The sequence below is a fragment of the Lachnellula hyalina genome (assembly GCF_007821495.1).
Source record: "Lachnellula hyalina strain CBS 185.66 chromosome Unknown contig00049, whole genome shotgun sequence".
In the NCBI taxonomy this organism is placed as follows: domain Eukaryota; kingdom Fungi; phylum Ascomycota; class Leotiomycetes; order Helotiales; family Lachnaceae; genus Lachnellula; species Lachnellula hyalina.
In genome coordinates this window covers 86,520-110,347 of record NW_022157163.1, presented here as the reverse complement: position 1 = coordinate 110,347, position 23,828 = coordinate 86,520, and the positions used below count along the sequence as shown (strand labels likewise).

The window sequence follows — 23,828 nt, the reverse complement described above, 5'->3', positions numbered from 1 at the left end:
ATGATTCGTAGTGGCGTGTTATAGAGGATGGCTAGATAGGTGTTAGGCAATCTGCAGGGGGTCTGTAGAAACGGGTGCCTGCATTTCGCAACGATTACTACATTTAAAGACTTCCAATCTTCATTTCCATAAGCCATGCGTATGCGTAGTATTTCCCAATTCAAGAAGAGTAATAGTACATAGGTACAAATTACCAATTCGTTGGAACAAGTCTCCGTCTGCAAAATAAAAAGTCCGGAGCCCGACCAGGGTTATCGCTTTACTTGATCATTAATACCATTATAGACATGTAACTTCAATGCTGAATAGTAGGTATTTCTGAAGGTGCTATGAAAGGATAGGACTGAGGAAATAATACTTCCGGGTCCGGAATCTCCTATTGGTGACTATTTAAAGATAATGATGGGCCATAATAATAGAAGACTTCTTGATCCTGCAGCTGCTTGCAGAACTCGTTCGGCGACATTGACAGGCTTCTATCGGGATGATAGTGGGCGGGCGGGATCCACTAAAATTTCATTCTTCCCCGCCATGATTCTTTGCACACGGTAGGACGAGGGTTGACTCACACCACAATATCTACTTCTTTCCTCCCTTCTTCCATCTCAACCCTTGACAATCTACTCGGTTGGTCAATTACCCCGTACAATTGCTATTCTACCATCATGGCTCAAGTAAGTCCAATGCCAATGCAATTGCAAAGATGTCTGCGGGTTCTAACGCCACTTCCAACAATAGAAGTACCATATCGAGAACCCCCATGTGGGCAATACAGGAAGCTCTGAGGATTGGCGCAGTAAGAATGCGAATTCTACCCTCCAGTATTCAGCCAAAGACTAATTACTCGTCAGTCCGAGGCTACAACCCCCTCACGCCCCCCGATCTCCTGCAGCACGAAATCTCGCAAACGCCCAAATCCAAAGAAACCGTCCTCGCTGGACGCAACGAAGCCGTCGCCGTGGTGAACGGTACCGATGCGCAAAATCGCCTCCTTGTCGTCATTGGACCCTGTTCAATCCACGACCCAGCCGCTGCTCTCGAATACGCGTCCAAGCTCGTCGTTTTGAAGGAGAAATACGCAGATGATTTACTGATCGTCATGCGGAGTTATCTAGAGAAGCCTAGGACGACGGTGGGATGGAAGGGGTTGATTAATGATCCGGACATCGACAATAGTTTCAAGATTAACAAGGGGTTGAGGACTGCGAGGCAGTTGTTTGTGGATTTGACGGAGAAGGGCATGCCGCTTGCGAGTGAAATGTTAGATACGATATCGCCGCAGTTCACTGCTGATTTGCTGTCTCTTGGTGCGGTGGGCGCGAGGACGACGGAATCACAATTGCACCGGGAACTGGCGAGCGGATTGTCTTTCCCGGTTGGGTTCAAGAATGGCACAGATGGGACACTGGGAGTGGCGATTGATGCCATTGGAGCAGTCAGACACCCGCATCACTTCTTGTCTGTGACGAAGCCGGGTGTGGTGGCTATTGTGGGCACGGTGGGAAATGAGGATTGCTTTGTTATTCTACGGGGTGGGACGAAGGGCACGAATTACGATGCTGCGAGTATTGCGGAAGCAAAGGCTCAGCTAGCGAAGAGTGGCGTTAATGGACGGCTGATGGTCGATTGCAGTCATGGGAATTCGCTGAAGAATCATAAGAATCAGCCAAAGGTTGCGGCGGTGCTTGCGGAGCAGATCACCAAGGGTGAGCAGGCGATCATGGGAGTTATGATTGAGAGTAATATCAATGAGGGTGAGTTTCTTCATCCTGGGTTTTGAGACTATGCTAACTGAAGTCTGTAGGCGCTCAGAAAGTTCCCAAGGAAGGTAAGGCAGGTCTAAAGTATGGTGTCAGTATCACAGATGCATGTATTGGATGGGAAGACACAGAGTCAGTTCTCGAGGCACTAGCAAAGGCTGTCCAGCAGCGGAGAGAATTGGTTAAAGGCCCAAACGGACATTCTTGAATATGAAGCATGTTGCTGGGAGTTATGGGGATAATATGGGGTGAATACATTAAAAGTTTGTTACAAGTGAGCAAAATTGTCTTTATACATACAATTCTAGGAAAATAAAATGGAACAACTTGTCTGCCTTCACATTGTCACTTTTGAAATGCACCTATCGTGGAAACAATTGGCATAGAAAAAGATAAATACAATCCCGGGAACTCTTCGTCACAAGATATTATGTCAAAAACAAGCTTATAGTCACGTGAATGGCCGATCCCTCTGCAGCCAATAAGATGCGTTGCGTTCTAATAGTCGACGCTAATTTTACGATTCTCTCCATCCAACTGCGACAACATCATCAATCAACACCTCCCCACCACCCAATTGAGCCGCCGTCTCCCCTGCGAAGTGATCCCCAGCTACCCGCGCTGCTCGATCACCATGTTGGCCAGATCACGACTAGTTGTCGGCGCCGTCCGGAATGCAGCTGTTAACACTACCAAGGTACGATGCAACACCTCGCCCTATCCCGGGTACGAAATCAATGAGCTCCTGCGAGCTTAGAGGGCGATATATGGAGGCCTGGGAGGAATCGCAAGGCAAGTTGAGCAAGCTGACAATGTGTGAATAGCGTGCTGCGAGCACTTCCGCCGAAGCTGCGTCTCCGTTCAAGCTGAACGCTGCCGGAACTGCTGCGACTGCTGTGGCCATTGGTTCAATGGCATGGTACTACCATCTATACGGTCCCGAGCTACATGCCATGACACCTGTTGAAGAAGGGTGAGTTCGGAAATCTATGGGGGAGCTTCAATTGCGCTTGACTGATGGTTCGGATACTCGGGGCATCAACGATGGCAAATTGAAGCTTTCATTGATCGTGTGAGAATGGTAGCTGATTCTAAATAGTCTGCACCCTACCAAATACCCATGGGTACACGCACAATACAACAAGACTTTCGACCACCAAGCGTAAGAACGATTCCGCCACCAAGAGAGAAGCCTTCAATTAACATTTTACAGTCTCCGCCGAGGTTTCCAAGTCTACCGCGAAGTCTGCTCTTCCTGCCACTCCCTCTCGAGAATCCCATACAGATCCCTCGTTGGTACCGTCCTCACCGTTGACGAAGCCAAAGCAATGGCGGAAGAAAACGAGTACGACAGCGAGCCCAATGACGAAGGCGAGATCGAGAAGCGACCCGGAAAGCTATCCGACTACCTTCCCTCGCCGTACAAGAATGACGAGGCTGCTCGCGCTGCCAACAATGGTGCTCTCCCTCCCGACTTGTCCCTCATGGTCAAGGCCCGCCACGGAGGCTGTGATTACATCTTCTCGTTGCTCACCGGGTACCCCGAAGAAACGCCCGCTGGTGCCGTTGTGCCAGAAGGTCTGAACTTCAACCCTTACTTCCCCGGTACCGGTATTGCCATGGCCCGCGTGCTGTACAACGAACTTGTGGAATACGAGGACGAGACACCGGCTACGACTTCACAAATGGCAAAGGATGTTGTGGAGTTCCTGAACTGGTCTGCGGAGCCCGAGATGGATCAGCGCAAGAAGATGGGCATGAAGGTGCTGGTTCTTACATCAACCTTGTTTGCGCTGAGTGTCTGGGTCAAGAGATATAAATGGTCTCCTATAAAGACGAGGAAGGTTGCTTATGCGGCACCGAAAATGGGGGGGCGTAGAGGCCACTAGATATTACTCATAGACGCCTTTCTTTTGTTAAGACGGGGAGGGGAGGGAGCAAATGAGGGATTGTGCTTGTGCTATTAGTTTATTATGCAGACAGAAAACGAAGGGTGTAGATGTGTGTGTATAAATGGGGAGAAGAGTTTTCAACTGCAAATACTTTTAAATCATCCTTTCTTTGCCCTCAGTGATCATGTTCTAACTAGAATCGTATCCCATTGCTCTTTTTTTCGTAAATTCAATTCCTCAATCCCCTACAATTCACTTGCAATACAGTAGCAGATAAGAACCCGACCATTCTTTATCGCAGAAAATGACCTCGTTAAAAAAAAATAAAAAACCCGATCTCAAGCTCCCCCTCCCCACCAGACACTTCCTTCTTCCACGAACAAACACAAACGGGAAACGGGCACGAGATCTGAAAAGGACTGAACTGATCAATTGATTTCCAAAGCCACTCTGTCTTGAACTATCCAATTGATGTGCACTCCCTCACCTACAGCATCAGCATCCGACATATCATCCTTTGCAGCGTGGGAGCTCCTACACCCCGATTCGCTCACGCCCGATCTACGCGACATGGCTTCTCCGTCGCGCGTTTGGAGGGGCGAGGATAGTAGTAATGATGCACGAGGGGGGTCTGGGTCTGGGTCTGAGGATGATAATCTCGATCTACCACCGACGTCAAATTCGAAGGCGAAGAGTTTGAGTTCAGTGGGTGGGGTGTTGGGGAAGGGGAAGGGGAAGATGGGAAGGACGGAGATACCGAGCTCGACTGCGGATGAGAGTAGTCAGAGCCAGGTGAAGAAGATTGGGGAGTTGGAGAGGGTTGAGGTATGTTATGTTTTCTTGCGTAAAGTTGCGATTGGATGATCGATCTATGCTGATTGTTTGTGTGGCAGGAATCTGAAGATGAAGCCCAGGACTATGCGCCGCCGAGTAGCCAGCCACGACCAGTTTCAGACGATGAACAAGACAAGGACGGTGCAGTGGCAGATGTGCAGCCAGAAGGCAAGACAACACGACGGAAGAGGAAACGAGATTTGAAGAAAGAAGAAAAGCGCCTTGTTGAGGATGGTGTGGCGCCACAGCCACAGCTTCAAGGCTCACAGACGTGGTATGAGGGTGATGATGCTGGGAAGACTGTGCTGGAGGTTGCGGTTTCAGAGCCGAAAGCAAAAAAGGTGAAGAAAGAACTGGGCGTGGAGGAGTTGAAGAAGAAGGAGGAATATGCAGGACAGAAAGCTTCTAAGAGGGCCAGGAAGGAGAAATCTGAAGACACTACACCTCAGAATCCCACAGATGAGGCAGCAGCAACCAACAAGGATCACGACGAAGTATCGGTGATCGGGTCTGGTGGGAAGACGAAGTCACAAAGGAGAAGAGACAAGAGGGTCAGAGTAAAGGCGACCAAGCAAGGCGAGACTACGTCAGCACTGTCTGTTACCGTCGTGAGAACGCACGAACAGAAAATGGCATCCGATGAGGCAAAAAGGGCGGCGAGAAAGAATAAAACCGTTCCTGCGACTACTATCGTTCCTGCGACTACTACCGTTGCTGCTGCCGCAGAAGAAGTCCCTGTAGCCGAAAAGCCCTCCAAGGAAGCAACATCTCAGCGATTTACCAAAAACTCTTCCCTACCTAAGGAGCTACAAGATTCGATTGCCAAGAGTAGAGCAGCCGTTGAGGCAGCAAAGGCCAATGTTCCTGTGAGGACTGGGATTGTTGTTGAAGAAAAGGGGTGGGTGAAAGAGAAGAAGAGAATTGCGAACCAGCAGAAAGAGAAGAATGCCAAGAAGGCAGTCACGGCTGAGGAAACGGAGGAGCTGAAAAAGGAGAAGAGTGGAAGGAGGAAGCGCAAGAGGAATCAGAATGCTCTTCCGGAAAGTGAAACTGGTCAAGAAGGTGAGGAGTCAGCTGTAAATGACGGCGCTGAGGGCGTTATTAAAACGAACAAGGCGAAGGACGTTATTGCTGTTCCAGGTCTTGAGGATGGCGAGAAACCAAAGAAGAAAGCTAGGAAATCTCGAAAGCCAAAGACGAAGACGCCTGCTGACGAGGTTGTACCGCAAGCTAAGGTCATGGACGGTGTTGAACAGACTACCGCTTCTAATCAAGTCAAAAACGAAGCTCCATCTGGGAATAAGAGCCGCAGTGAGGTTGTCCCAGAATCTGAGGTCATGAATGGCGTTGAACAGACTAGCACTTCCGATCAAGTTAACACCGAAGCTCCATCCGACAAGAAGCGCCGCAGCCGAGGAAAGAAGGCAAAGAAGGAGACCGAAGCCAAGCCAGAACCCACCGAAGCAGTCATCGACGAGCCTCTGACCGAGCTCCCCAACACTAACACCAAAAAGGTCAAAGCCGGCAGACGGGATCGAGTAAAGAATGAAAAGTCCAGCACGGATACCATGGAGGTTGATACCGAAATTGCGAATGGAAACTCAAAAGGTTACCACTCGTAGGAGACCAGGGCTCTGCGAGTGGTAATCAATTCCTGGATATGAATAGTACCGGAGAACACGATATTGATATTGAAGGAAGCTTGGAACAACAGACGGATACTTCGAAAATACAGGAGACTGATATTCCGCAACTTGAGCCGCCTAGCACACCCACTTGCTCGATAAAGGTTGTTGTCTACACGCCTTCCAAGACTTGGATTCCTGTGGATAGCGATTATGTTACACCATCCAATCGCACATATAAGAATGGAGCAGCTTTCCAAACTCAAGGATATGACAACAGCTCGATTGCAAGTCCGGCTCAACCAGGCCCTGTGAATTTAGATCACCGCCATGATAACTTTAACAATATACAATCGCCAAGAGAACATGCAAGGGCACCATCTACACCACCATTTGAGAATGTTCATTCCTCCATTGAGGTCGGCAGTCCGCAGTTCAGAGCACGAAAACGAAGGGCTTCCAAAACGACTTCCACAACTTCTTTCACACCTGTACGCGATAACAAGGGGAGTTTCTCTTCGGCAGTCAAAATAGAACCAGAATATGAATCCGACGTTGAGTATGCTCCTAGCTTCAAAAAACAACGTACTGGTTCCATATCTTCTGCAAAGTCCTATAATGTACGAGATTCAGAGGGGCGATTTACAAAGAGAGGCAAGTCTGAGCCAGTCAAAGACGCCGATTATGAACCTATGATCACAAGACGACGAGCATATTCTGTATCTTCCGCGAAGTCTATTGTTATGCGAGATTCGAGAGGGAGATTCGCATCTAGAAGCAACTCGATATCAGTTGATGGCGCAGAATTGGAGGTTGGAAGAGCAAGACGGCGCGCTTATTCAATGTCTTCTGCTAAATCCTCGGATATCGTACGGGATTCCAAGGGAATGTTTGCGTCGCGAGGTAGATCTGAATCCCGTAGTGCTACAACGACGAAGAGGAGGGCTTCTACTGCTACATCTGAAGGAAGATCTCGGAGCTATTCAAGAGACCAGAATGGACGCTTCTCCAAAACAGCTACACCTCGCAGCACGAAGCAGGAACCAATCGATGCCTCTGAATCTTCTATTCCACATGAACACAATTCTCTTGTCGAAGAGCCAGATACACATCGACTAACAGGGAAAGATGAAGGTACATCTATCGCATCCGGTATCAAGATCAAAGCAAAATCAAAGCGCCCTCCTGCCAAATCACCTTACTTCATGACACCACCCATTACACCCAACTCCAGCAAGACCAGAGTTCCCAACCTCTCAAAAGGCAAAAGCTCAAAGTCTGCTCTTCCTACAACGCCAAAGAAAGAAGAAGACGATGACATCTCATCCCCCCGAGACAGCCCTAAGAAACGCTCTCCAAGTAGTCTCGTATCCTGCATTCCCTTCCCTCCTCTCGCCTTCCCAACCTTTGGACTCATCCAAGAAAAGCTAGCCAACGACCCCTTCCGCCTCCTCATCGCTGTCACATTCCTCATCCGCACCCACGGCAAACACGCCATCCCCGTCTTCTACTCTCTCATGTCGCAATACCCCACGCCAGAATCCCTCCTGGATGCTGATACAGAAGACATCGTTTCCATGATCCGCCATCTAGGACTGCAGAATCAGCGCGCAGCGACATACCAAACGTACGCCAAGATATGGCTTGAGGATCCTCCAACGAAAGGAAAACGCTATGCGGTGCGCGGCTACCCTACCAAGGATGCCGGGCGCGATATCAAGAAAGGCGAAATCCTATCCGACGATGATATCCGCTCAGCGTGGGAAATCGGGCATATGACACAAGGACCATACGCTCTGGATTCGTGGCGGATATTCTGCCGAGATGTACTGCGCGGATTAGCGACAGGTTGGAATGGCGAAGGCAGTACACAGCAGGGGTTCCAGCCGGAGTGGATGAGAGTTGTTCCTGAGGATAAAGAGCTGCGGGCGTATTTGAGGTGGATGTGGTTAAAGGAGGGGTTTGAGTGGAATCCGTTTACGGGGGAGAAAGAGGTTGCTGGGGAGGGGCTTATGAGGGCTGCTATTGAGGGACGGATTGCGTGGGATGATGAGGGAGGGATGAGGATTCTGGATGAGGTGGTGGAGGATGTGGATGTGGATGTTTTACTTTTGAATGGTGAAGGGTTGAGTGTGTGATCTTTGTCTGTTTGTATACCCATGCTAGCTAGGTACATGCCACAGTCGATGAATGAATTTCTCGTTATAAATACTTGATAGTTCTAGTCATACGTATGCAAATCCTCTTGCCTCTCCACTGAAACTATTCCGCTCCCCTTTTGTTAATTCATACAGACATCGTTACAGTACTACATATCCCACACAACTAAACCAGCAAATTGGGAGCCGTTCTACCTGACGCGTAGGAACGACTGATAATAACAACCACAGCCTAATATTTCCACAAGTATCATAAATGCATCAACCTCCCCACCCCCTACTTCTTCACTCAATCGATCGTTTATTCCATCTTTTTCTCTCCATACCCCTGAACATGTTCACAAGAAATACCACCGCCATCCAGCAACAGTATTCTCACTCCTCAAACCAGGTTTCCCTCTCTCCCTTACACTCACTCGTGTATTATCTTCTCTTTTCTCCGCAAGATACCACTCTACACGCAAATACTCCCATCTGCACGTTAAATCATCTCTCATCTTCATTCCTGTTCTTTCTTCCAGGTCCTTTGAGTGCATTGAAATTCTTATGATGTTGTTATTGCTATTGCTGCCATGAGTGAGGATACTTCATGTTTCTTGCTTTTCAACTGGATGACTGGAGAGGCGATGGCGTGGAAATGGAAATGGGGATATGAATGGGGATAGGAATGAGAGGTGCTGCGGTGGGGGCGGGTGGAGTTGAGGAGTGCAAAGGAGCGGTGGCAGGTACGGAGGAAGGAGGAAGTAGCACATCTTTACGTCTGCGTAGTGGAGCTTGGATTACATTCAGCGACCGAATTGAAAGTGGAGGACGTTCTGTGATTTGAAATTGGCAACTTTAAAAGATAGCATGATCTTATCTTTTCTATTGCTTCATTCACACACAGTATCCTTCACGGTCCTCGAAGCTCCAGAAACTGCAATACCCAGCCCTCCTACTTCCTCCCCATAGCCTTCTCCACAACCTCCAGCACCTTCAAACACTTCTCATCCTCCCACTTCCTCGTCACAATCTGCAGGCCAACCGGCGCATCCACATATCGTCCCGGTTCATACAAGTCGTAATTAAACCTATCCTGCTCATTCATCGGCACGTACTTCTCATCCTTGACATCTACCTTCTGGTCCACAGACGTGACGGGGAAGACGACACCAGGATATTCGAGGAGATTCCATTGGCTGGTGTAACTCCAGTACTTGGCGTTTCCGTGGGGAGGGGCTGCGCCGGGGCCGGTGGGACAGAGAATCGCGTCTACCATGGGGGAGTTTGCTGAGGCGGTGCTACGCCAGAGTTTGTTGTAGCGCTGTCGGTAGGCGTTGCGTTTTACTTTGAGGGCACATACTTCCTCTGCAGTGCGCCATTTGACGTTCTCGTTGTCTTTGATGAGCCATTCGGTCAGAGGGAGGAGTTCCTCGCCGCCTTTGGCGAGGAGCGCTTCGACGCACTTGGCGCCGTCTTCGTAGTACAGGGAGTGGGTGATGTCCCAGCATTCGTCGTGGGCTTCTGGGATCCAGTCGACGATTTCGTGACCTGCGGCTTGGAGGGTCTGGGCGACTTCTTTTAGAGCACGGGTTATGGGGGGGTGGGGAGTCACGATGTTGTCGGACCACATGATGGCGATTTTTAGCTTTGGGGGGAGAGTGATGGGCCGCCAGGGGATGGGGGCTATTGAGTCTTCTTTGGTCCATGGTTCGTAACTTAGGTAGGCTTCCATGAATAGATCTAGTCCGGAACGCGAGGTTGACATGGGTCCTTTGGTCGCCATGACTCTAGCATACTATTAGTAACAGTCTTCAACCAAGGCTATTAACTTACCCCTCCTGCCCTGAACTCGCAACTACAGTTCCCGTGCTGCAAATTCGTCCTGGTGTCGGTTTAAAGCCATAGATCCCAGTATTGGCTGCAGGACACCGGATAGAACCTCCGATATCACCACCCATTCCCTGATACCGTTAGTCATATCCTCAGCTCCCCCTTTCCGAACCTACCAAAACACTACCCCTTATAGCAACAAGTGCACTTTCACCCCCAGAGCTGCCTCCAGCCGTGAGATCGGTATTCCAAGGATTGACCGTGATGCCGTAGATACCGGTCGACGTTTCCAGGTGCATGACAGCTTGGGGCTGCGTAGTCCTTGCGTAGAACACGGCGCCTGCTTCCCAGAGCACGTCGTTCAGGGGCAGATCTCCATCGGGATCTCGTTCAACGAGGGCCGCGTAGCCGCCGTTAGTGGAACAGCCTCGCATTCCATGGTGCTCTTTGATGGAGATGGGTAAGCCGTGGAAAGGGCCTATAGGGTGAGGGAGCGAGTCTAGGTATTTTGCTCGCTCGATGGCTCGCTCGGGGAGGAGCTCAGTGATGCAATTTGTCTGTATAATGAATATCAATGGTCTGGGGTTTAGAAGAAGCACCCCGGTTGGTAACTACTTACGAGTTTCTGGGCAAGAGCTGCTCGTCTTAGGAAGGCACGTGTAACGTCCTCGGATGAGTATACTTTGTCCCGAATGGCTTTTAGTAACTCGGGAGCATCAAGGGCGGTTATCTCAAGCTCCCCGGCAGTCAAAATCTGGCTGGGGATTTTCGTGACGTTCTTGGGAAGAGGGTCTGGAAGTGGTGCAAGAGGGGGTTCGACCCGTGCAATAGAGGAGTCTCGAGTCTCCCGGGCTTTCGAGATCAGTTTCGCAGGATCCATTTCGTTTACACGGAGCTATAGAGTGATGAGATGTATCTTAGAGAATGCTAATGGTGAGCTGAGAAGGTCATAGATTGTTGTTGCAGGCTCAGTAATAATTTAGTAGGGCGCTTGTTTGTAATCTACTTGATTGTAGGGTATGTAGCTCATGCTATTCCATACTATGAGGCCCAAAGGTGGGCATTGATATGATACAGTACTGTAACCGCTTCCGTTATCTATTCCGGTACAGCAAGGGCCGCCTCGGTTCCGCGTTGTGGCGCCATCCCCATCCCCATCTTTGCAGCTTAAGAGGGCTGAGAACGGCACACCAATAACATAAACAACCCCGAGAGAAACCTTTGCACCGTCAATCTGAGAAATCTTATAAAAGCATCATGAAAATATAAGAATGCCAAGGGTAGCTTATCTCCTGAGGACGAAGTGAGAGGGTAGTTGTAAAACCCCGCGAAACTTATAAGATCTTACATTTGCGCTTTTATTAAACTTCTCTTTTCTTATTCGCACCTGGAGATTAATATTCCCCTTGTCCTGCTATCTTTGGCGAAGGGATGCAAGAGATGCTATTCTCAGCTCAGTCAAGCTTCATGAGGTTTCACTGCATCTTTCTGTGGTGACTCGGATAGAATGCACCTGCTTTGGTTCAAGGAACGCGGTTCACATGGGAGGGGCCTGGTAATAGTACTCAAGTATCTTACATATCAAGCTTCGTGCGATCCTGGGCTCATCTATCAATCTTCTCTCCCACTTGCATCGCGGCTTGAGTGAGTCGCGTCGAGTCAATCCAGCCCAAGCGTTTTCGCGGTGCATGACCACGAGAATCAGGAGATGTCCCGTCTGTTACTCTGCGTATGGTAACTCTGTATGGCTCAATAGACGATCATTTATTGATTTTTTACTATTTTGGTCAAACTTCCGCGGGACGGCTTGCACCCCGCTATTAGAAGTGTCTAGATAACGCCAAAATCCCAGCCTCACTTTCAGCCCAGCCTTAACCCAATGTCGAGAATCCTCTTCTTTATTCTCCCTTTCGTCTTCTAGATACAACTCCTGATTCTTCTGTCGTGTCATGAGATATCATACATACCATTTGGTATTCTCCTGAAAAGACCTCGAATTCTTTGGGGCGACTTGGGACTCAGGTACAATGCAGCAGGCCCAGCCGAACCCCCCAATGGCAACACCCTTCAATACATGCGACGGCCATCCAACAACCCTGGAATTATGGACCGGCAACCCCCCCGATAGTACCTCAGCAAGTCCCTACACCCGTAGCCAGGAAGCAAGTACCGTCCAGAAGACCAGTTGGACAAGCAGTATCTCCACAGGAAACCCTTGCTCGACAAGACTCGACATCAACGTCACGACAAAGCGTCTCAAGCATCTCCAGTCTACCAAGCCTGAGTGGCTCTGTTACTAGTCCCCAGAACCGTAGTGTTGTATCTCAGCCGTCTTTTCAATCCCCACCACCTACCATCAAACAGTTACCAGTTGGATGGATAATTTGCAACGATGCAAACGGAAGAACCTATTTCTTTAATACAACCACCAACCACAGCAGTTGGGAACCTCCTGAATCTGAAGTAATAACTCCCAACTACGGACTCCCTCCTACGTTCACACCAGTGACATATGCGCCTGTACCAATTCCTCAATCATTCCCCGTCAGTCAACCTACAATACAATCTACAAATGCAGGAGTTGCATTCTCACCCATGAATCTTGCACCCCAATTCTCGCAAATTTCAACAGCTATCACGCCGCAACAACAGCAAATATCACCTATAACTTTCCTCTCCCAGTCTCCAGCAACCTTTACAGCGCAACCTCAAGCCATCTCCTCAACGAACTCCTTCTCGTCTCAATCGAAGCCCTTTTCCCAACCTAGTGATCTTCAATGGGAAACATATCCAGGCATGTCATGCATATTCCATTCATTTTTGCATTTAACGTCTATAAGACAAATCCTGAGCTTGAATATCCCACTACTATTGAAATATTATTGTGTATTCAGAATAAACACCGGAACAACGCTAACAGATATGTATTAGATAACCAGCCCTCGAGAAGAAAGAGTCTATTTTCCATGCCAAAAGGGTTTACTGCGCCCAAGATCGATACAACTTCCGTAAGAAATGGAGCAAAGATCGCAGGTCAAACCAGCTTGAAAGGAGCAAAGATTGCGGGCAAGGCATTGAGGAATAATCGTAAAGTCATTGGAGCCGGAGTTAAGATTGCCAATGCGGTATTGAAAGAAACGACAGGCGTGACTATACCCGGTTCAAATCTCATCGCTGGTGACAGTGATGGCGATGACGGAGTACTTGGTGCTATGGGGGCAGTGGGTAGTATGATCGGTAGTGGGAATGGAAACGATGGCGGCGTACTTGTCGATACCAATGAAAGCTACAATGTGGAGGTTGAGGTTGACCAAATCACCATCGATAATGACGGCACTGTGGAAGTTCAGTGTGAGGAAGTGGATATCTACCAAACCCAAGAGAGTGTAGAGGGTGTGGGAAGTGTGCACTATCAGGAGCAAACAATCCAAGCAGCAGTCATGTCACATGTACAGCAGCCAGCGAAGCGACCACATAATCGGAGGAAGCAACTCGCGAATGATCCTCAACGACAAGGTCAACCTGTCAGTATTCAGGGTTCAAAGACGACCTTACCAGCAAGGGATCAAAAAGTACAACCGTCAAATATAAGTACTAGCGGAAGGAAACCACTACAAACAAGCCAAGTACAGCAACCGTCGATCTATACACCGCAACTCCAGGCAGGCGAAATCCAAATCCAGCAAACTAGCAACACTCGACCTGCAAAAGTAGCAGGGGCTACAGAAAACATGGAAGCCACGCTTCGGGATGTATCAAATTTACCTAAAGGCTTCAGTGGTATCTTTATGGATGATGCAGTTGAAGGTTCGTCATACGAATACAGCGAAGATTATAATAAGACCCAAGATGGCGTGGAAGGCGTGGAACAAAATGAGCAGTATTCGATAGAAGCGGTCAACGTTGAGAATGAATATCAAGGCGGAGCCAGTGACTATTCTACATTGGACGGCTCGGGAGCTTTCTGTGGCGAGCAGGGAAGATTTGCGATCAACGAGGTAGAACCGGCCATAATAGAGGGAATCACGTGCAATGAGAATACGCAGAGTTCTCAGATCGTTCAGCAAAATTCGTATACAGTTGAGAGTGTTGGGATTACCAATTCTTGCCAACAAGCCAACTTCGAGAAGGTTGACCTTGTACAAGACACTCGAATTTCAGCGGCCGTTGAGCAAGAAACCACAACAGAGCTCTACACTACCAAGTATTTCGAGATCGCGGATACTGTCGAAGAAATAGCAAACACACAGGAGGAATTTCACTCAGCTTTCCAAAACGCCAACCAGACCAATCTCGATTCATGGAGTAGCACTTCTCCAACTAGGCAGAATCGCTGGGCCCAGGAGAATTCAATGCTGGAAGAGAACGTCTGGGCTACGGAGCCAGCTAATGTGCCTTCAACGCAAGACAGAAATGCCTGCGTTTTCGAGGAAACTGCTCATCAGTCCACATCCCAACTCGCATCATACTCTGAAACTATCTTCGTTGAGGAGACCGCAGTGCGGAGTATGGACACAGTAGCTGATACTGAGTCGAACACCATTGTTTCGCAGGAGTCCAGCTATAAGGAAGAGAAATGTACGCAATTTACTATCATTGAGTCAAGCATAATCCAGGAAAACGCCCAGCAGCAATATACAAAAAATGAGGAAAATTTTGCTCGGCAGACTACGGGCGAAGAGACTGCACAAGAGGCAATGGCGACGCAGAGTACCGGCTTTGACGTGTCAAATGCAACTATGACCGGGCCGTTTCGGGAGGAGTTCGGTGAAGAGACCGAGACCAATACAAATACCACAGTCGTGGAGACTAGACAGGAAGAAACGGTAACCATCCACAACTCGGATTTCTATCTGAACGAGGTCCATCGAATCTGACATGGTATAGAGATTATCAGAGCAATCCATTCAGAATATAATCCTCACAGTTGAGAATGGCGGGCCTGCCACGCAGAAAACGGCTGCCAATACCGAAACGGTGGGTTTGGTGGGAAACGATGCAACAAGGTCGAAAAACTTGCAACGGGGAGTATACCCTCAAGCATTCTGCATCGAACGAGATGTAGTGCAGCCGATAGGCACTCCATGCTCTGTTCAAGTAGAGAGTTACAACACCGGGACGGTAACTTTCATTGAGACTGAGATTATTGCGTTGGAACTCCGTCATGGGCAGACGCAGAAGGACGGTCCAGATACCGAGACGGTCATTGAGTCTAGCAGCAAGCAAGAGGCAATGAGCGGGGATGGTTTCATTTTCGAAACACAGTCTTACATTGGGACGAACTCTGTAGTGACCAATGTATTCCAGGAACTCAGGCAGGAAAGACCTGTCAACAAAGAGGAAAGCCCCGAGAATCACTTTATAATCCACGATACGACGTATGTAGAGGTTGATTTTGTGGAGGCTGTTGTTCCTGTAGCTGCGGAAGGAAAAGTCGTTGCCGTCCAGACACGGTCTATCGAGGATAACCAGTCGCCGGTTTCCCCTCTCACTCTCCAGCAGACGAGGCCAAAAGAATTATCCAACATCGAGGCAATATCAATCGTCTTAACCCCATCAGAAGAGACAGCCCAAATGCAGTCTTTCACCATCGACGATCAAACCTACACTGAAGAAGATTTTGCTCGATACATGGCAGGCCGCGAAAGTACAATCAAAGATCAGGATACATCCGTCACGGCAACAGACGGAAGTATCTCTCCACGTACCGTTCAGCAAAGCTCCAAACACCCACAAGCACTCGCGATCTTTTCCGGTTCAAACAACCCATTAGATGTCAGCGAAACTCCCACACCAAGTTCAATCCACGAAGAGACTTTGATCGCCGAGCGGGACGCATGCCCAACACCAGAGGAAGAGCATCCGTACAGCAGCACCGTCCAATCGAAGCAACGAGATGAACTCGAACTCTTCTTCGACTTTCCTCGAACTGCAGCTGCAACCCAAGTCAAGGATATTCAAGCCGAGGACAGAGCTCCAAAGGATACAAATGCCACTGAGCAGTTAAGGGTCTTCCTGGAGCGACAAGCGCTGATCTACCAGTCAGCTGCAAATAAAAGGGAAATGGATTTTGAATCCAAAGGGCCCCCTGAGATCACAGGAGCAGAAGCGGTAGCAGGGATATCTATTCCCCCGCCGCCAGCCTATCCTCCTCCTTCACTTCAGCACAGAACTCCTGTCCAAAGCGCAAAACCGGATGCTCGCGAACTCTTGCCGTATCCAGATCACCCCCCCAACATCTCCTAGACCGCCAACCCAATCACCAAATTCTTCCACGCTTCCAGCACCTTCAGATCAACAAAGAACTCGAGAACAGCCCCCAAGCAAACCATCCCATTCATGGACCATGCTAGCCATCCCCTTGGTACTTGACCATCAAAAACCACAACAACAACCACAGCCCGAACCCCTCGCCAAAATCCTGCACGAAGCCCTCACGTCTTCCCAAGCAACCCCCGAATCTCCAATACCTCTCCCCACCAACAACAACCTCTCCCCCGCCCCCCAAACAATCCACGAACTGCCCACCCTCCGCGACGCGCGCGAAGAGCCAGACATAATCGCCATGTCGGCAGCCGAGGCATACGCGACGGCCATGTTCGCGAGCGGAGATTTCCTAGGCGATGATCTGGGGTGGAGAGCTGGCGATGGGGTTGTGGTGGAGGAGGAGGAAAATGTTTTGCCGGAGGTGAGTATCAGGTAAGGGTCGGATGGGTGGGTGGGGGGAAGTGATGCATGGATGGTTAGGGAGTGTATATGGATGGGGTGGGTGTTATTCAGTGGGTATGGTGGGGGGTGTAAGGGTAAAAATTAGATGGTGGATTTTGGTTTACCTAGGAAGGGTGTATTGATAATGATGAGTTTGGAGTGCTTTATTAAGTTTCGATTTGGTTCTTTTAAGGTGTGTGAGACGTTTGAATCCCACCTTGCTCGCACGTGTCAGTCACACTACCTGTCTGCTTACGACATCAATACTATGCAATAAAAACTATTTCCACCTAACTAACTCCTAGAAATCCCCATCTGAAATACATTTTATGGGTAAGAATCTGTAGGATATCATATATAAGATCTAAGCTAGGTTAATTTCATCCGGGTTGATCTTCTCCTCTGCATTCCCACCATCCTCCACCTGCTCTTCCAAACCCAGCTCTGTCATCTTAAGCTGTTCCTCTGCCATACAATCCTCGTCCTCTGAGGATTTATGGCCGCCGCCACTCTTGATGACATCTGCCAGCATAGCCTGCTCCTCTGTGCTGGAAAATCGTCCATCAGGCTTTCCAGTGGCGATGGTGGAGCGAGATTCACGACCAGCGTAGTGCGATCCCCCGAGTCCAACCGGTGGTTGGAGAAGACCATTCCGCGCTATCCACGTATGGTCATGTCCGCTCATTTTCGAATTAATGCCATGAATTTTCAAGGCGTTAGCCACCTCCTTGGGATCTCGCATGATGATTGGCCCATCTGCGTGAGCAAGACCAGTTGAAGAGGAAACTGAAACGGACTTGACGGCCAACGGCTCATCTTCAGAACCAGTGTCATCCGCCCAAGGAGTGGCCATCAGGTTCTTGCCGCTGAAGTCGGGGATGTCCACTTTCTGGTTGTCGAGAGCAGCGAGATGCTTGCGGGGAATTGTATCGATTGCCTTTACTTCCACATCGTAAATCTTATCAGAATACGCATCCCTCGTGGCCAGGCTACCGTCAGCAAAACCATACTTTGGGAAAAGTGGCATGCGGGGCTTAGTTTCCAGCTGTAGCTCTTCGACCGGACCAGAGCACGGATCGGGTGCATAGTGCACTTCCAAGCCTTGATAGGTCAGCCATCGGGTAAGGATAGCGAACGCACTTCCCGCAGCGTTGATGCTTGCGAATTCGAGGTGGAGGGTTTTGTCGGTAGTGAAGTACATTTCAACAATGCTCTCGGTGCGGTATTTGTTATCACCACCAATATTACGCTCGAGTCTGGTCAGGGAAAAGTCCGCTGGGAAGTTTGGTAGTTGGAGACATCGGGTGCTGCCGTGGTTATTGAGCTTGTTGATGAGAGCTGTGCTCATGGGGTAGGTTGGTGTGGTGATGAGTGTGACAGATGCATCAATCTTTTCATCATCGTCGCCGAATGTAAGGGGATAGATGCCAGTGTAGGTGACAAAATCATCTGCTGCGCTCTCTTTAACAAACGTAAGCAGCGCGGACATGGCACCTGTCTGCTTAAAAGTGTTCAACAAGACACCATGGATGACTTGGCCACCGCGGACTTTGGCGAAGACCTCTCTAAGCGTAATATACACAGGAAGATTGCCGATATGAACAGTACGGAGAATATTTTTGTCATCTTCAGATGGCACATAGACGACGTTGTGTTTGAAGAATTCAGGAAAATGCTGTTCCTTCTTGTCTGCTGATCGGCGCCAGTTGTCTACTGCAGTATTACGCTCCTCAATAGAGTTCCATAGATTAGGATCGAAACCACGCTCCAGAAGCATTTCATGTTCGGTAGACAAATTGACGCGTGCCCCCTTATCCATGAAACCCCTGAAATCTCGGCCCTTTGACATAAATCCGAGAGGCTTGTGGTATTCGTGACCCTGATACCGACCCACATTATGATAATTCCGTGGAATGCCATAGTCATATTCCTTGGAGTCATAACCGCCTCCCTCTTTGGCTACATAAGCCTGTCCACGAACCCCACCCTGAATACCAGTGCCAATCTTCAAGACGCCGGGCTTGGGGGCATTTTGAAACTCTTTCATAGCTAGATCATGCTCCAGCATCTGTTCCTCAATAGTCTTCTCCCCTTCCTTGATGTCCTGGCCATCGCTAAGGGATTGAATTCTGGAAGTATCTCGTCTTGCGGGAGTGACGACCTCATCAAGCTCGCCACCAAGGACGTCCTCCAGATTAAGTATCATACCAACGTTAGCGATACCGGCAGAGTGATTCCGAGCAAGCATGGGAATGTTGGCAATCGTAGCTGAGCTAGAACCAAAGCTTTCATCTGGGCTTCTGAGTTCTCCATTTGGTATGATCTCTATTCCAGACGGGTATTTTGGCGGATCGGAGCCGAAAGGAGTTGCAAATCGCTTCGAGCGTCCACTAACGATCTCAGCCTTCTTGTTGTCATTTATCTTGACACCAGTGGTTTGCCAATCCTTGACCTTTACGCAAGCCTCGATCAACTTGTCCGCGGATGAATCTCCAACACCAGGCTGAACTTGGCGGGACTGAGGTTCATCCCACTCCCGACGGCGATTACTGGCTCTCAAACCGCGAGTTTCCTTTCTGAGGCCATCAATCTCCTCCTTGAGTTCCCCAATACGCTGTTCCCCACTACGTGCATCAGTTGCTTTGATTGAGGTTGGCATGGCGACTGTGGCAGTAAGTCCATTGCCGCCGAGAGTTTGGACAACAAGTAACAGTGCAATCTTAGCTTGCTCAGCCTCCTCCTTCTTGGAGTTAATGTCGTTTTCGAGAACAGCAATGCGTATTCGATGTTGAAAGATGATTTCATCGGTTTCCATCTTATAGGTCAGGAACTTCTGCTCTGATGCAGTCTTGTATTGCTCGAATTTCTCGTTGGATTCAGCCATGTAGCGTTCATGTTTTCCTTGTGACTCGGCCATGTATCGCTCATGCTTCTGCTCAATGGCAATTCTGTCCTCCACACGCCTGAGCTCAGTTGCAGTCCTGTCTTCGTCTCGCTTCATCCGAGTTTCGCTGAGCTTGTTCTCCGAATCACTTTTGTGACGCTCGTATTTCTCCTCGGCCTCCTTCATCTTCTCGGCGGCTGCAATCATCTCCTGCTCAAAGTTGACTGGAGTACCAAGCGGGGCCGTCTGGTTCGACGCGGAAGTGAAGTTGGACTTGGGCACCATTGTGCCAGAACTGGGAGCAAATATATCGAGGGCGCAGAAAGAGACAGAATCCGGTGCGGTCGGTGAAGATGGACAGGCACTACTTGAGCGTGCGCGCCTAGTGACCTGCTCTGTCGGAATCCTAGACGTTTGAACTCCGGCGTCGGAAGATTCCCGATTTGGGTCAAGAGTAGTCAGGTTGGAGGCTAGGTCTAGCAATAGTGTAGCCATTTCGGTGGTTCGATACGTTTGAAGTTGAGAATATTGATAATGCTACTGATATTTCTGAAGGCGAAGAAAGATTGAGTATTGATTGAAGTGAGCAATTGAAGACAGGTGATTATGTTTGAAGATGAGTAAAGAATGAGCGTTCAGTAGAGAATATAGGGCCGGCGGAGATGATTCTAAACAAGCAAGTTTTGATTAAAAGATGTGTGAAGAGGTAGGTTGACGATCCCGAAGACAGAGTATGATGAAAGTTGGTCGTCCTTGAAAATGAACACCAAGCGGGTGCTGCGAAGAGGGAAAGGAAGGTAGGCCTGATCGTTAAGTACGGACGTTCTGAATGGAACGGCAAACGACTTGAAGGTATGGTGTCATGTTTTGTAAGGCGTATGATGAAAGACTATCGAGAGATGAATTGGTGGAATGCACAGTCGGCTGCAAAGTTCGACTATGGAGTAAAAGAAGTCAGTGATGTGGTCGTGGAAAGGTTGCTTGGGGGAGAAAGAGCAATCTTTTGTGGAAGAGAAAGTGTCCCCAGAGACGATTGCGGGTCTAAAGAGATATTATATTCACTGTAGTCGAGCTTGGCAAGTGAAGGACATGAGGGTAGCAAGAGAAGGTGAAGAGCTTGTTGTGAGAATCAAGTCATGATATGTGGTTGTGGATGTGCTTGGGAGCTTACTCAGGGCAAAGTGAGCGGGGGTTTGCAGAAGCTAGAAGTGGGTCGTCTGGGGGAGAGAATGGATACGAGGGTATTCTTTGAGATAGGTACCTGAGAAAATGATCCGCGTGAAAGTGTCCAGAGAACGTCGAAGGTCTGGTGGTGTGGTTGAGATTCCAGATGGTTGTGGTTGGAAGGTGACTTGAGGGGACAGGGTGGGAGGGGACTCAAAGAGGCATTCCCCGATTTTAAAGTACCAAGAAACGATTAAGAAACTATCAATGGGGTTGTGGTTCGAGATGGTGGTGATCGTCGTTGTTGCAATATTGACAGAGAAAAAGAGAAGGCCTTCTTGTAGAGAAGAGAGGATAAATCCAAGGAGACCTCCACTGCAATAGACCGTCAAGTGAATTCAAAAGGACTTGAGCATACCAAGAGATCTTGAAGGAATCTATAGGTGAATCAAACCTCCGATGCATTGCCAATGGATACTGTCAAAATGTTTCACGCATTATGAGAGATTTAGAATCTAAAGTGAAAACGAGGTAATGAAAAAGGATAAGTATAAATGACAAAGCCATTCCGTTGAGGCATACTGGAGTGGAACGCGGCGTCGCGTCTACTTCTTCTCACTGCTTGTGTGAGAGGTAGAGAAGAGGTCTCTGGACATGTTCGTCCCTCGTGAGTGCAACGAAAGTCATCTCATACGTCCGAAAACGGGGTTGTAGTCTGCTTATTCAAGGGTTTTATAAAGTTCGTTGTGCTAAGTCGTAAACAGAACATAAATTCAAACGGAGTGACGAAGATTTCACTCCCCAGCTCATACTAACCGATGCATTCGTTGATATGCTAGTGATGACCAGATTATCGCTGTCAACATTTCCCATCCTAGCAGCACATTGAAGCTCTCGAGTAAAAAAAGCAAATGCAACCCAATCTAAGCCAAGAAAAGTATACGCCACTCGGCGAATTTTATTGGTCATCGCTAGCAAGTCTTCACATTCCCTTCTAGACAATGATGTAGCGATAGAATAAAATATATGTCCTTAGGACCAATTATGTATCTGCTCAGCAATCATAAGTCGCTTAAGCCATAACCAGGCAAGCTCCTCACCCAAACGCCAACCATCCATTACGCCTTCAATTCAGGCGTATGCTACAACATTAAGACTCGAAGGAGCGTATTTGTAACACTCAGCAGCCAGCAAGTCGGCTATCATCTCCTCGCCTTCTGCAACCAGCCCTTCTTCTCTCTCGTCCCGTCCGCAGGCGTTGCAACCACCGCGCTCGCACTCATATCTTTACTATGCCCTCCACTCCCATTGCTAGGCCCCCTTCCACCAACACCACTTCTCTTTCCATGTTGATCCACAACACCGTCTCCATAACTGTATCCTCCACTCATCGCTTGGACCTGATGGGGCCCGATGGCCACAGGGGGACGCATCTCGATCTCGCGATCCCTTTTGCGGATGTAGCGGCGACGTAGGAATATAGCTGCTATCCATATGGCGGGTATGGCGATGGCGAGGATGATGAGCATGACTACCCATTTTACATGGGATGAGAGCCTGTTTCATACATGGTTAGCTTATGCCTTTAACTCAATTTTCAACATTGAGAAGATAGAAGAGGAACATACCAACTCGGATTTCCATTGGTGCTCGTACTCTTACTCGTACTTCCAGAACTTCCTGCACTCGTTTTTGTACTCGACCCCGCTGTACCTGTTGTCGTCGCAGTTCCTCCCGCTGTTGTAGATGTTGTTGCGCTTGTACTCTTACAATACCCTTCATACCAGGTCTGGAGAGCCTGCAAATCGCTGGCCGCGGAACAACTCGCGGCACCGCATACGCTGGCAACATTGCTTGTGCCTTGAAGAAAGGGTGTGAGGCGCGTATCGGTGCAGAAACAATTCTGGTTGACGGACGTCTGGGCGGGAGGTGCGCAGGCGCCTTGGACGTCGTAGAGAGGACCGCAAGTTGCAGCGCATGTTGGGAGCGTGGAAAAGGGGACGATAGCGCCATCAGCAGTTTGAGCACTGGCGAAGGAGAAGAGGAGAGGGAAGATGTAGATGGGCAGGTAATTTGAGGAATGCATTGTCGCAGGTGTGGTTATGCGGAGAGTGATTCAGTGGTGTTGTTGACACTGGAACGGGTCTCTTCGATGTATTCTCGAGTCTCGTTGTCGAAATATCGCTTTTTCGCGTATTTAATCGTCGAGGATGTTGATCATCGATTGAATTGGATCTCGTCCTTCTTTGGCCGATTCATCAATCCTGGGAGGTCTCCTGATATAAGCTGCAAGGTCCTAGTGTGACTTCTTTCGTTCTAGAACGCGTGTTTACGTGAATAGTGATGGATGCGATAGAAACGAGGGACAGACAAACGAGTGTGAGGTTATTGATGTATGGAAGAAGGGGACGTCGACGTCGAAAAGAAGATCTACTCCGTACTTCGCGCCTGGATTGGAACTTGGAAGGAAGATGAGGGTGGACTGTGCACGTGGTGATCCTTAATTCTCTCGCCAACCCCAACCATGCCATCCCTACCAAAGTTAAAGTGGGCTGAATAAGATCTGTATATCCAAACTATAATATAGCTCATTACCTAGTATTTTCCATTATAATCAGTAATAAATTGAACTTTCCGTCGAACCTTCCTCCGCCACATGACAGCTTAAAAGTCTGTTCAGAGGCTAGATAGAGAGCGGAACGGTTCAACGGAGCCAGCCTCTGTGGGGTTCTTGTGATTTAGCGGCGAGCTATGTTCCACTTAGAGGCGCCATCTTTTTTAGTATATAACTCTATATAATAACTCTATGTTAACAAATCATAATCTGGAAATAAATTACTGTACAGTAAATTACCTAACATTAAGCACATTTATAATCAATCCTATGCGTAAACATCTCAAGATCGTCTTCGTAGAGTCAGGAATGTGGTTGTTGCACAAAGCAGAAAGCGAGGAATGTATAATCGTGGGCTTTACCCGAATTAGGCTTT

At 48.7% G+C, this 23,828-nt stretch overlaps 5 protein-coding genes across 5 annotated transcripts; 3 read left to right on the top strand and 2 right to left on the bottom strand.

Moving 5' to 3' along the window:
- Positions 1–665: 665 nt before the first annotated feature.
- ARO3 (Phospho-2-dehydro-3-deoxyheptonate aldolase,phenylalanine-inhibited) lies at positions 666–1,968 on the top strand (the record flags this gene model as incomplete). Its single annotated transcript, XM_031149165.1, has 4 exons — positions 666–674; positions 739–796; positions 852–1,754; positions 1,805–1,968. The coding sequence occupies 4 exons, from the start codon at positions 666–668 to the stop codon at positions 1,966–1,968; spliced, it is 1,134 nt and encodes a 377-aa protein (XP_031006220.1).
- Positions 1,969–2,394: 426 nt separating this feature from the next.
- cyt-1 (Cytochrome c1,heme protein, mitochondrial) lies at positions 2,395–3,649 on the top strand (the record flags this gene model as incomplete). Its single annotated transcript, XM_031149164.1, has 4 exons — positions 2,395–2,457; positions 2,585–2,733; positions 2,860–2,922; positions 2,974–3,649. 4 exons carry the CDS (start codon positions 2,395–2,397, stop codon positions 3,647–3,649), a joined length of 951 nt encoding a protein of 316 aa, XP_031006219.1.
- Positions 3,650–4,222: 573 nt separating this feature from the next.
- Positions 4,223–8,249, top strand: Mbd4 (Methyl-CpG-binding domain protein; the record flags this gene model as incomplete). The annotated part of the gene is given in 3 exon segments (XM_031149163.1): positions 4,223–4,477; positions 4,546–6,094; positions 6,109–8,249. The coding sequence occupies 3 exon segments, from the start codon at positions 4,223–4,225 to the stop codon at positions 8,247–8,249; spliced, it is 3,945 nt and encodes a 1,314-aa protein (XP_031006212.1).
- Positions 8,250–9,204: 955 nt separating this feature from the next.
- Positions 9,205–10,962, bottom strand: LHYA1_G004200 (putative amidase; the record flags this gene model as incomplete). Its single annotated transcript, XM_031149162.1, has 4 exons — positions 9,205–10,039; positions 10,086–10,213; positions 10,259–10,639; positions 10,702–10,962. 4 exons carry the CDS (start codon positions 10,960–10,962, stop codon positions 9,205–9,207), a joined length of 1,605 nt encoding a protein of 534 aa, XP_031006221.1.
- Positions 10,963–22,040: 11,078 nt separating this feature from the next.
- LHYA1_G004199 (uncharacterized protein) lies at positions 22,041–22,924 on the bottom strand (the record flags this gene model as incomplete). The annotated part of the gene is made up of 2 exons (XM_031149161.1): positions 22,041–22,395; positions 22,467–22,924. The coding sequence occupies 2 exons, from the start codon at positions 22,922–22,924 to the stop codon at positions 22,041–22,043; spliced, it is 813 nt and encodes a 270-aa protein (XP_031006178.1).
- Between the last annotated feature and the right edge of the window lie 904 nt (positions 22,925–23,828).